The 13,027-nt window shown below is 44.1% G+C and overlaps 1 protein-coding gene across 1 annotated transcript in view; it reads right to left on the reverse strand.

Annotated features, from left to right (window-relative positions):
• Positions 1–1,051: 1,051 nt before the first annotated feature.
• The window catches only part of LOC137555368 (carbonic anhydrase 15-like), a gene marked incomplete at its 5' end in the record, with an annotated part of 29,814 nt that continues 17,838 nt past the window's right edge, over positions 1,052–13,027 (reverse strand). Inside the window, 3 exons of the mRNA XM_068271563.1 lie at positions 1,052–1,279; positions 7,275–7,438; positions 12,725–12,791. Of these exons, the coding sequence (XP_068127664.1) occupies positions 1,073–1,279; positions 7,275–7,438; positions 12,725–12,791 (438 nt within the window). The remainder of the gene's footprint in view (positions 1,280–7,274; positions 7,439–12,724; positions 12,792–13,027) is intronic.

Below are 13,027 nucleotides of genomic sequence, written 5' to 3' on the forward strand. Positions count from 1 at the left end.
GTAATATAAAAGGGACTGAACACAGGTAATCCCACATCTGTGTGTAAGCTAGTAAAATGGACAAGCTAAGTACCACAATGTAACCACATCCATTTTTGGCCACAACCATAGGTAGTATGCCACCCCTCTTCTTTTATTGCAAAACTTGCCCTGAAACCATCCTCTGTATGGCCTACAGACATAAGATAACTATCTCCCAATCCAATCATGAACCTGTGCTAGATTGCCCACACCAATGACTATGGAAGCGCAACCCTGAGCAGCAAGTCCAAGCATTTGCACATGCGCAGAAGCCGGCTGCTATGGAGGGGACTCCAGAAGAGTAGCTGAAGGCTGGAAGGCGGTGAGGGGCACAGATGCCTCTAGGTGCGGGAAGAAGCCTCAGGTAAGTAAATCTGCTATCATGTTATTTGCTTCATGTATCCTTAAGGTGAAAAAGTCTTTCTCCTTCTGCCTTTCAACTCTCCACCTCTCTGTGTCTCAACATTGCTTACCTATCTGAGGTTACCTGCTGTATCTGAGGTTACCTATCTGAGATCTGAATCCATATGCTATCTTGTATCTGCTTATCAGCCTATACAGGACTATACTGTAATACTTGCAAAATGCATAGTGAGGAGTTTGGAGGGCAGAGAGAGAGAGAGAGAGAGAGAGAGAGAGAGAGAGAGAGAGAGAGAGAGAGAGAGAGAGAGAGAGAGAGAGAGAGAGAGAGAGAGCAAGAAAAGCTGGAAACATGCACAGCTCTGCTGTGTACTGTGCACAGACTTCTGGTAACAGGGAAAGTGCTTGTAAAAATTAGGTGGATGGCGGAAGGGATCTCCTATCTCTTCAGGGAAGTAAAATCAGCAATGGGTTATTATATTAGGACAGAGGTATTGTGTGGTTAATTTATCATATTAATTACGTTGATTTATGTATTTATTTATTTATAACAGTAATATATTTTTTCTTCCTTATAAGTATATGTCAGTCCTTTTATGCATTAAAATGTTCCTTCAGTTCCTTCTCAGTCCAATAAGTCTTATTTGTGAAAACTCCATTTCATAAGTAGAGCAAACAATGGGAAATCCTCCTAGTCTAGCAATATCCTGGATGCCAGGCTAAGGATGCACACGGTCAGCACTGAGGAACACAGAGCAGTAGAGCCGCCCACAGTTGCATCCTTGGAAGCTCGCACCGGGCGTTTGTTAACTGGCTGAGGTGGTCGAAAATTGCTGGTCATTTTTACAAGTGGTTCTCCTTTGGCAGAAAAATTAACTGTGTCTGTCAGGATTTGACGCTGCAAAGACAGAAAAATATGCATTAATTAAAGTCATATGTAGAAGTGAGGAGTATTTAGTTACCACACAAACAGACACACACATATTGCCTGATTCACAAAGCGGTGCTAACAGTTAGCACGCTGGTGAAAAGCCCTTTATCACGCCTGAACTCAGTTTAGGGGCCTGATTCACAAAGCGGTGCTAACAGTTAGCACCAGAGGCGCTTCTAGAGACCAGCGGACCAGCTAATTGCCTAGAGCGCCAGATGTATTGCAGGGCGGCTTTGAGGGGAAAAAAAGTTTATTTTTCCTGTCCTTAGAGACTGAATACTTAGGGAACGGAGATAAAAAGTTCTAATGAAAGCCTCTACTGCTCAGCCTCAAATAAGGAATCTACAAACCTTTTGTCTACAACACTTTGTATGGCATCCCCTAATGTTAGTGTTATCTCAGGATCTAGAGTGTGTCTGTGTGACTCCTGTCCTGCCCGCCCCTCCTTATGACTTGAAAAGAAGAGGAGGATGCACTAGCATTGTAACCGGGTGCGTGGAGTGCGACCCCCACCAGGGTGTTCCCATGTTGCCATTAGAGGGGGTGACAGCAGATGCCACTTCAACAGAGCTGAATTTTAATACCCAAAAACATGCTATTTTAGCTTTAAACATTAATTCACTGAGGCTGGGAGAGGAACAGCCTCCCCTGTTTAGCTGGATCTGCAGCTGCTGGCTCATGGAGCCGATCTTTGTTTACACCCCCCCCCCCTGTAGACTGGGCTGTATTGGGCTGTGCTGCCAGAGCATGTGACTGAAGGCTCATACACACGGGGTACGGCCGTCGCCGCAACCACGTGGCACGCGCGTGTTGCGGCGACGGTTCGCCCGTGTGTATGACGCGCGCGCCCCGGACCGTCGCCCGTCGGAGCTGTCGCCAGGCGATTGACATGTTCAATCGCCGGCTACAGCCGTCGCCGCAACCTCGCCGGAACTGTCGCTAGCCCCGCATGTGTATGCGGGCTAGCGACAGCTACCCACACACAGTACACGGAGCATCCGGCGGGGGGGAGGAACCTCGGCGACAGCTTCCGCCGCATCGCTAATCCCTCTGCTGCCGTGTGTATGCAGAGGGACTTGGCGACGAGCTGTCGCCGAACTGTCTCCGAACTGTCGCGCACACGCTCCCGTGTGCAGCGACAGCTACAATTGTCCCCCCGTGAGTACTTAGCTTTAGGCTATGGAGTGTCTGCGTTGCTATGAACTGAACCTAGCCTGTGCTTGCGTTATCTCTGCTCCTGTCAAAACCCTGATTGATGGAGCGAGGGGGAAGCTGGAGCTGAGATCTAATTGAGCCATGCAACACTGGAGGGGATGGAGAAGGGAGAGAGCAGGATATATGGATTGGATATGAAGCCTGTGTAAGCATCCAGTCCCCCTGCCATGCTGTCACAGCCTCTCTCTCAGCACACACACACACACACATACTGCACATATGCCAGCCTACCCCCTCTCCCATATCAGGCTGGCTGAAAGCTTTTACAGGCGAGAGGAAGTGCTCTTGTAATGGAGTGACTATTCTCTGCACAGCATTTACAACAAAAATGCATGCTTTCCTGTATCTTGTCTCACTTTCTACTTGTTCCCTGCCCCCTCCTTCTCTCTTGTGTGTCCTCTGTCACTCTAACCTGCTCCCTAGTTCAATGGCAGGCAATCTATGTACAGCTTTCCCCCTTCCAATTGATCTGCTATCAACTATTCATGCATTGCATGATGTGTACCGGCCTTTGTCCATCCCTCTCTTCCTTGCTTACATTCTCCCTCCTTTTCTATTTCTCATTTGCTTTCTTTCTTTCTTTGTTTTTTTCTTTCTTTCTCTTTCTTTCTTTCTTTCTTTCTTTCTTTCTTTCTTTCTTTCTTTCTTTCTTTCTTTCTTTCTTTCTTTCTTTCTTTCTTTCTTTCTTTCTTTCTTTCTTTCTTATTTCCTCTTTGTATTCCCAGCCTCCTTCATCTCTTGCTAAGGGCCAGTTTCCACTAGGAGCCATAGCCGTTTCTGATTCAGTTGCGGTTTCTGTTCTGCTGTGCAGCTGCAGCCTGAATCGCTAAAAAAGGCTATAGGGATTCGGCTGCGTGCTGCATAAAGCTGCAGCATGCCATCCAGGTGCAATCTGAACTGCAAAACCATAGGTGAGATGAGCAGCGTTTCCCGCCCCTCTTGTATTGCGCTTTGAGTCCTATGGGAGAGAAAGGCTATAGAAATGTTACTGTTATTGTTGTATCGGGGCCCATATTCGGAGTGGAAATATGGTCTCCTTCCTCCTTTATGACCTGCAGCACTTTACAGAGTTCATAGTCATGTCACTGACTGTCATCAGAGGAGCTCACAATCTAATCCGGAAACAGTAAATTCGGGCGCCTGAGGCTAGTGGACAAATCGGGCGCCGCCATTCACTCCTATAATAAATATCGTTTAATGGGCGCCCGATAGGAAAAAAGGGAGCCGGTGAAAAATAACGTTTTAAAAGCGGCGCCCGGAGACTTAATGTTTTATTACTGCTTCTCATGATTACACATTATTTAATTATTTATACATTTTTAAATATTATTTTTAAACGAAAAACAGTACAATATTTTTTTCAAACATTATTTTTAAACGAAAAACAGTACTTTTTTTTTTTTTTTTTTTACATTATTTTTAAACGAAAAAAACAACAGGGGGGTCTTAGGTTTAGGCACCAACAGGGGGGTCTTAGGTTTAGGCACCAACAGGGGGGTCTTAGGTTTAGGCACCAACAGGGGGTCTTAGGTTTAGGCACCAAAAGGGGGGTCTTAGGTTTAGGCACCAACAGGGGGGTCTTAGGTTTAGGCACCAACAGGGGGGTCTTAGGTTTAGGCACCAACAGGGGGGTCTTAGGTTTAGGCACCAACAGGGGGGTCTTAGGTTTAGGCACCAACAGGGGGGTCTTAGGTTTAGGCACTAACAGGGGGGGTCTAGGGGTTAGGGGTAGGTACAGGGAGGGTTACTTAGGCACCAACAGGGGGGGTCTTAGGTTTAGGCATCAACAGGGGGGTCTAGGGGTTAGGGGTAGGTACAGGGAGGGTTACTTAGTAATTTATTTTTTTTAACGTTATTATACGTTTCAGTATTTTAACGAAAGATTAACGTTTTTACAATTGCCGATTTAATGCACATTATTTAATGATTTATAACTTTAAAAGACATTAATTTTAAACGAAATACCGTACAATACATTTTTAAACGTTATCCATGCTTATCGTTAAAAACCCGGCGCCCTTTTTTCCCAGCGCCCCTTTTTAACGTACGCATCTAATCCTACCATAGTCATAGTGTAATGTCTTACCATATTATTATTATGTATTTATATAGCACTGACATCTTTTGCAGCACATTACAGAGTACATAATCATGTCACTCATTGACCATACTTTATCTAATATCTCTTATGTAGTCCAAGGTCATTTTTAGGAAGCAGAAACCATTTGTATGCCAGCACACAGGTACCATGTGATGCAGTCTTATTTAGGAAATGGGGGGGTGACACCATGAGTTACTGCACCAGGTGTCACAAACCTTGGCAACGCCACTGGGAGGATGGTGTCTTTGTGTGCATTCCAGAACGGACTAGCCAGGAGGAAGGAGGGAGATTTTCCCACAGGCTGCTGGTACAATATATAAGGCAATGTGAAGCACTAGGCTGGTTGAGGGAAATAAATGTACAATTTGACGGCAAGCTGGTAAATGTACACAGCATGATGCAGAAGAGAGGCTTGCCTCCTACAGTGTCCTTAGAGAAAAACTCTGTCTGCTTTCTCATCATTGTAAAGACTGCATGTGGTCAGCTAGATAAGGTATTACACAGGTTGAAAAGTTTTCGACAGTCCCTAGACTCCAGGAGGGCTGCTTTCTGACTTGTGTGAGAGACAGGCAGGACAGGAGTCACATTACAGGCAAGTCGCCTCTGTGTTATGTGGCTGCAATACAGATAAGTTCTCTGCTCCATGTCAGGCTATTCTCAGTCTCTCTCCACTCCTCCTCTCTCCCTCATTCATCTTTGTTTCCCCCCTTCCCCTAGTGCTGGCTGTCTTTTCTTCCTCTCTCTGGATAGTGTAATTGTTAAGGGCTCTGCCTCTGGCACAGACAACCTGGGTTCAAATCTCTGCTTCTTTCTACTCAGTAAGCCAGCACCTATTCAGTAGGAGACCTTGGGCAAGACTCCCTAACACTGCTACTGCATACTGAGCGAGTCAGCACTGAGTCCACCAGGAGAAAAGTAATTATAAATATTCCTTGTTACTCTCTACTTTGCCCCCCCCCCCCCCCCCCCAATCTTACCTTCACAATTGAATCACCCAATCATAACCCTAGCCTATAGCTGTCAATACATGCATTCATTTGTACAGACAGAGTCTTTCAAAATGATCGAATATGGCGATTATCAACCACCACATCGATCAATCATCAATCCATCGCAAAAATGTACCAAAAATACAATCAAGCAGGACATTTTTACAATTGGACACAGTGGTATAGTGGCTGCCGCATTGCAAATATTTTCATGGAGGGGGGGCACCACAGGTTTCCTTGCCTGGAGTGACAAAATGGCCAGAGGCGCCCCTGGTTAGCACGCTGGTGAAAAGCCCTTTATCATGCCTAAACTCAGTTTAGGCATGATAAGTTTAGGTGTGATAAGTTTAGGTGTGATAAGTTTAGGCATGATAAGTTTAGGTGTGATAAGTTTAGGCATGATAAGTTTAAGCACCAACTGCGTTAGCACCGCAGTGCACAGCTGATCAAAAGTTTTGCGCTAGCAAAGTCTGGTGCACTTTGCATAGAGTTTAATGGCGCTGCTTTGCGTGCGGGACTTTGCACGCTATCTACAATTATCTAAACTTAGCATGCCTAAACTTATCACACCTAAACTTATCACACCTAAACTTATCACGCCTAAACTGGCTTTTCACCAGTGTGGTGCAAAGGTTATCATGCCTAAAGTCTTTTAGGCGTGATAACTGAGTTATCACCGCTTTGTGAATCAGGCCCTAGGTGTGATAAGTTTAGGTGTGATAAGTTTAGGCATGATAAGTTTAGGCGTGATAAGTTTAGGTGTGATAAGTTTAGGCATGATAAGTTTAGGTGTGATAAGTTTAGGTGTGATAAGTTTAGGTGTGATAAGTTTAGGCGTGATAAGTTTAAGCACCAACTGGGTTAGCACCGCAGTGCACAACTGATCAAAAGTTTTGCGCTAGCAAAGTCTGGTGCACTTCGCATGGAGTTTAATGGCGCTGCTTTGCGTGCGGGACTTTGCGCACGATATAAACTTATCTAAACTTATCATGCCTAAACTTAGCACGCCTAAACTGGCTTTTCACCAGCGTGGTGCAATGGTTAGCATGTCTAAAGTCTCTAACTGGGTTAGCACCGTTTTGTGAATCGAGCCCATACAGTACATAATCATAGGGCTTGATTCACTAAAGTGTTAGTATGCCAGTGAAAAGCCACTTAGCACGTGCAAACTGGCTTTGCACGCACTAATATGCGCGCAAAAGTTTTCCGCACACCGCTTCGTGTGCAAAATCAGCCGCTTCACGTGCTAAGTAGCGTGATAAGCATATTTTGCACATGAAGCAAACTTTTACAAGTGCTTAAATAGCACACGATCAGTAACAGCTTTGCCGTGCAAACTACTTAGCACCCTAGTTTGCACGTGCAAAGCTTTTAGGCGTGCTAACTGTGTTAGCACGCGTTAGTGGATCAAGCCCTCAATGTACATACAAAGTCTAGGAATGAAGGAGTAGAGTGGAAGAATTATGAATGCTACTTGTCAGTAATGGCTGTCTGCTTTTTTTTTTCTTTATCTCAAAATGTAACTACATAGAGCAGCAATGCCGTCTATGGAAAATATATCTGCTAAGAGAATTTCAATTAGTTTCTGCATCCACAATCCCAAAGGTGATGGAAACCTTCTAAGGTGAATCCCACAGGAGATTCAAACTGACTTTACCTGTGCCCGGCTGATGGTCACTGCATGTTCAAACACTGTCCATATCACAGACTCTGCGCAGTCCGGAGTTGTAAGGGAGCCCTGGTATCTGTAGTAGCTGGATAACTTGTCATGAGGTGGGAGGAGACTTTCCAGTGGAAATGAGTTAATCTCTATAATATCGCCTGTAAAATTAGAGCACCATGTTAACAGACATATTTGCATGGTAGACCTTTGCCTTGTATATGCATAGACTATGATTTTCAGATGTGCTCCTGGGTCCATATAGTATTGCTTACCAATGAATATTTTTTAATGAGTGTTATGTAAGGCCTCAAAGATAACTGTCAGCTAGTATTGACCTTTGGTCTTGTTACTTGCATACAGAGATTTCTCCAGATTTTCTGAATCTTTTAATGATATTATGGACTGTAGATGATGAGATCCAGACATTCTTTGTGATATGAATTGTTGCTAATCAAGTGGCTTATAATTCCCAATCCTTGCTTCTGAGAGACTCAGCCTCTATTTTTATACCCATTCAAGTTAATGTCCTTTGATCACTAGACCCAGAGCCGGGACAAGGTCCTCCAGCACCCAAGGCTGAGACACCAAAGTGCGCCCCTCCATCCCTCCCTCCCCAGCCGTCACACACTGATTGCTATTAGACTAAGAGGTGCCACAGGTCCCACAACCTCCCCAACACCTTAATCTCTAGTTATCTGGCTTGCAGTCACTGCCATGTATCCCCTTTTCTTATTTCTTTCTGCTTCAAACACAATTAGGAATGACAGCTGAATGAATTCTGCGCCCCCTCCTACACTGCGCCCTGAGGCTGGAGCCTCTCCAGCCTATGCCTCGGCCCGGCCCTGACTAGACCTAATCAGAGGTACTAAACAACTTTTGCAATCTTTTTTTGGGCACATTGGCCCTTATTCAGTTTTCCCTTACATTTTCTCCAAAGTGATATTTTTACACTTTATTAATTAGAAAAGCCTTTTAAGCCACCAGCAAGCAAGAAAATACTCAGAATAATGTTAACAGTACTTTGCTATTTGCAGAGTGCTGAAAAGTTATTTTAAACAAAAGATGAAAAATTATCTTGTAGGAGAAAAATTGACCATTATTCAATTCACTTCTCTCCTGAGTTTTCTCTTAGGTGATATTTTCACACCTTGACCCATATGCAGTTAACTTTTTCTTCTGGGTTTTCTCCTAGGAGATATTTTTTTTTATCTTTTATTTAAAATACATTTTCAGCACTTTGCAACTGAAAAAGTACTAAAAAGTAGGTGAACAAGTACTATTAAAATTATTTTGAGTATTTTCTTGCTTGCTGGTTGTGTAAATTAGCATTTTATTAACAATTTTGAAAATATCACCTAGGAGAAAACTAAGGGGTAAAAGTTAATTGCATATGGGCCCTTATCTTATCAATAAAAAACCTTTTAAGCTACCAGCAAGCAATAAAATAAATTATAATAATTTTGGCAATATTTTTTCACCTACTTTTTGGTACTTTCTTAATTAAATAATGTTGAAAAGTTATTTTAAACAGAAGATGAAATATCATCTGCCAGGAGAAAACTTAGGAGAAAAAGGGAATTGCATATGGCCAATTGTCTTCATACTGTTTTCAATTAAATACAGTTTAAATTATTTGCTGATCATTGCATTCTGTTTTATTTACAACTAGTGACCTTTAAAAACGGGCTAGGTCTGTCACTGTGCATGCGCACTCTGCGCACGCACATTTCCGCCGCGCGCCCGACGCACCTGCGCCCGCAATGTACGCCCTCTGTGCGCAGCGCGCCCGCCTGCCCGCGCTCGCCCGCCGGCCCGTCCGCCCTTTCGCCTGTCATCCCTTGCCGCGCGTCACTCTAGTGTCTCTGCGTTCCTGCACATGCGCAGAGCGCAAATGGGACACACACAGGGACATGGGACGCAGATACATTAGGGTTTTATTATAGAGGATGTTACAACTTTTTGTAAAGGGGATTGTAACACCAAGCCTGCATTTCCTCTGCACCCCACCCCTGGTATCACATATCCATGATGTTTGGCGCAGGTAGAAGAGAAGATGGATCAGGGATATGAAAAATCACAGACAGCAGTCAAAGTGGTTGTTTTATTTTGGCCTAGTTAAATTTGACGGGGTATCAAAGGACCCTTTTGATCTAGTGGAGAAGGATGGAAGGGGAACCTTTCCTATGTATAGTTTTAAATAGAACATGTGTCATTTGTGTGTTTTGTCATGCCTCTTGCAAAGTGGTTTTAGTTAAGACTGGCCCTTTAAAAGAAACCAGAGCTGAAAAAGAGAAAAAAAATTATACATAACTGGGGCTTCCTCCAGCCCCATAAGCACAGACTGCTCCCACGCCGCCATCCTCAGTCTTCTCCAGCACCGGTACCGGGTCCCGTAACTTCAGCCAGTCGCGCCAGTCTGATGTAAGAGAAGTGCGCTCTTTACGTATCTCTCCAGCAGCCACTGGAGAGATATGTTGAGGGCGCACTTCTCCTGTGCAGAGTGGCCTGACTGGCTGAAGTTATGGGACCCAGTACCGGCACTGGAGAAGACTGAGGACGGCGGCAAGGAGTGATCCATGCACATGGGGCTGGAGGAAGCCCCAGGTATGTATAAAACTTCTCTCTTTTTCAGCTCTGTTACACTTTAAGTCACGGGAGTGGAAGTTCTAGCAGGACTTATATTTGTATTATTTGTATTAGTCCTAGTGCTGTGTTATATGATGGGTAAAGGAGTTTCTTAAAATGGAATGATTGAGAGTTGCAAGAGAATGCAAGTTTATGTAGTATATAGCACTATTCAGACATTTTGTAAAGATGTTTTAGCGCTCCCAGACTGGGGCGTGGCTTCCTTACTACTCTGTATCCAATTAGGACACAGAGTGGGAGATAAAATCCAGTCACGTCACAGAGCCAGCTCGAAAGCCCCTGATGAGTTGCCATAGCAACAAAACATTAAGTAATGTTTGACCTGTGACGTCTACTGAGGGAGCTGCACTCTGGACGCAGTGTTGCTGAGCGGAGTGTGGGAGCCTGAGTGGGCAGAGCGGGCAGAAGCTATCTGAAGTGGTAATTTATGAGGTGTGTTGAAGATCCACCCAAGGAGCAACAGGAGACCTAGCGGAAGAGATTGCCAGAGAGGCCGGGGATGGCCATACACCCCAGATGCGCAGACAGACCCTTTGGGTCTTTGGATCTGGTGAGTACCTTCGGGGGATGCACTTGGTGTAAGGAATCCCCCAAATGGCGGACTGCTATGTGTCTCGCTTTACAGCTTGATTTATGCACCCGAGAGGACACTTACCAGTATTGAGCGCTACTCAATAACTACTTATGCTTTTTCCTGAACTTTGACGAGGATTGAGAGTGCCCCACCAATGGTTGAAACATACTTTCCTCTCCTGCTGATATTTTTTGCTGACGGGAGGATATTTCCTATTATTTATTTTTTTATATGATTTTTTTGTGGTTAAATCTATTGTGTGACTGCTTTGAAATCATTTTCTTCAAGTCAAAGGTTTTGAGCAGTGATGGATGTGGTAGATATATTAACCAACATGCTCCAATGTGCTTTCTGCAGACGTGGGAAGCAGACTTAGGTCACCTGTGTAGCAATTTTGGAAACTAGCCTAAATTCAAATAGGCTAATGATGCCACTGCTCAGATATGTGGATATCTGTGTATGTACAGTATGTATATATATTTAGGCTATTTGAATTCAGGCTTGCTTCCAAAATTGATACAGACCATCAGGGTCATCATACAAGCCAAAACTAGCAATGTAACAAGGCTCCATTTTATAGGAGACAGACATCGCTTAATGGTTTATCATTCAACTGTGGTTGATATGTAGTACAAAGCAAAAAACAAACACAAAGTTAGAACGGAGGTAAAGGTAATATATTGAAGGACATATGTCAACAGTTTCATTTTGGGAAAACCTGCCATATTTTTCAGACCATATGATGCACCGGACCATAAGACGCATCCAGGTTTTGAGGACAAAAATCAGGAAAACATTTAACAAAAACTAGATTCATCTATGGTGTAGGATCGTGTTATGGACCCTTTACCCCCCAAAAAACTGTCTCTAAGCTACACTACACTAAGTCTTACTGCATCCTACCACTTACACTACACACTACACTACACACTAGACTATGCACTGCACATTATACTACATTGCACTACACTACACTACACACCGGACAGTACACTGACTGCACTCTATACTACACTGCACTACACTACTACACTTCACACTAGAATATACACTACACTACACACTAGACTCTTCACTAAACTAACCCCCTGCAACCCTCCCAACTAAGCTACACTACACTAAGGGCACTCACTTAACTTCAGATCCCACCTGATTCTGCCGCCATGCTCCTCCCACCTCACTCCAGTCCGGCTTGGCATTTGTGTTCTCCTCTGGCATCCTTCTTTTCCCCGGCGTCCATCTTCTGGCTACACTGTATAACGGCCATGTAGCCTCACCAATGCAGCCTTGGTACTTCTTCTCCCCAGGGTCCGGCTTCTGGCTTCGCTATACAGCGGCTACCTACCGGTGTCCGTTTTCAGCGACCGCCTGCCTCCACCTCCAGATGGTGGATGCCAGGGAGAAGGACCAAGGCTGCGTTGCGAAGGCCACGCGGACACAAACGGGGGCCCTGGAGCTGTACAGCAGCAGACGGCCACTATACAGCAAACCCAGATGACAGAAACCGAGCAGAAGACACATGCCCGGAATGCAGGAGAAGAGGGACGCAGGGACAAGCCAGAGAGGAGCTTGGCGCTGGATGGGAAAGTCGCTCCCTGCGCACCTCTGGACTTTTTTTTACACTTTTGCTTTTCCTTCGGACCATAAGACGCACCCACGATTCCCTCCAAATTTTGGGGGAGAAAAAGTAGGTCTTATGGTCTGAAAAATACGATGTATTGTCATTCAGATACTTCTGCTACACAGCATGGACCATCGAGCCACCTATGCTTCCAGCATGAGCTATGTAGCTTTTTGTGTTACCCTTCCATTGATTAGAAAAAGGTAAATCAGGGAGTTCTGCTAATTCATTGTCTAAGGAGTAGAAAGGTAAATAGTAAAAGAGGAAGGATGAAAGATTGCCTATCAGACTAGTACCGTAATTAATAAGTGATAATTTAACTTTATTTATTTATTTATTACCAGATTTACCATGGGCAGACCAGATCTTTGCAAAGGGCTAAGCCTGTTACAGTAATGACTAATTACCAAGCCATCAATCTGTCAAGCTGATGGATTTCAATCAGTATGCTGCCAAAACGAATTAGTCCTGTGCAAAGATCCTGTTCAGTCCTGGCTGGGGAGTTCACTGTCGATGTAGAGCAAGAAAAAATACTTGAGCAGCATATTTCAATACTAAACACATCCTTTGTCAGATAAAAGATAAAAGAGTTCTTGCACTCACCTTGCAGTGAGACATTCTTCATAGCAGAAACCAATGGGCTATAGCTCGGATTATCTGTTTCACCCTCCTAAACAAACAGAAGTAAGAAGTATTATCAAAATCAAAATAAACTTTGTTTAAGTTCACTGCCAAGCACAGATGTTTTCTGAAGCTGGGTAGACACGGTACAATTTTTTGTCAGATTGACAGATTTATCAGATCATTTTTGACCGGTCCGATCGGATTGCAATCTATTTTGCGATCAATTTTGGGTACTTATTAATGCAAAATCGATCAGGAACAATTTGGATGTTTACACACGAT

This window comes from Hyperolius riggenbachi, chromosome 1 (assembly GCF_040937935.1).
Source record: "Hyperolius riggenbachi isolate aHypRig1 chromosome 1, aHypRig1.pri, whole genome shotgun sequence".
Taxonomy (NCBI): domain Eukaryota; kingdom Metazoa; phylum Chordata; class Amphibia; order Anura; family Hyperoliidae; genus Hyperolius; species Hyperolius riggenbachi.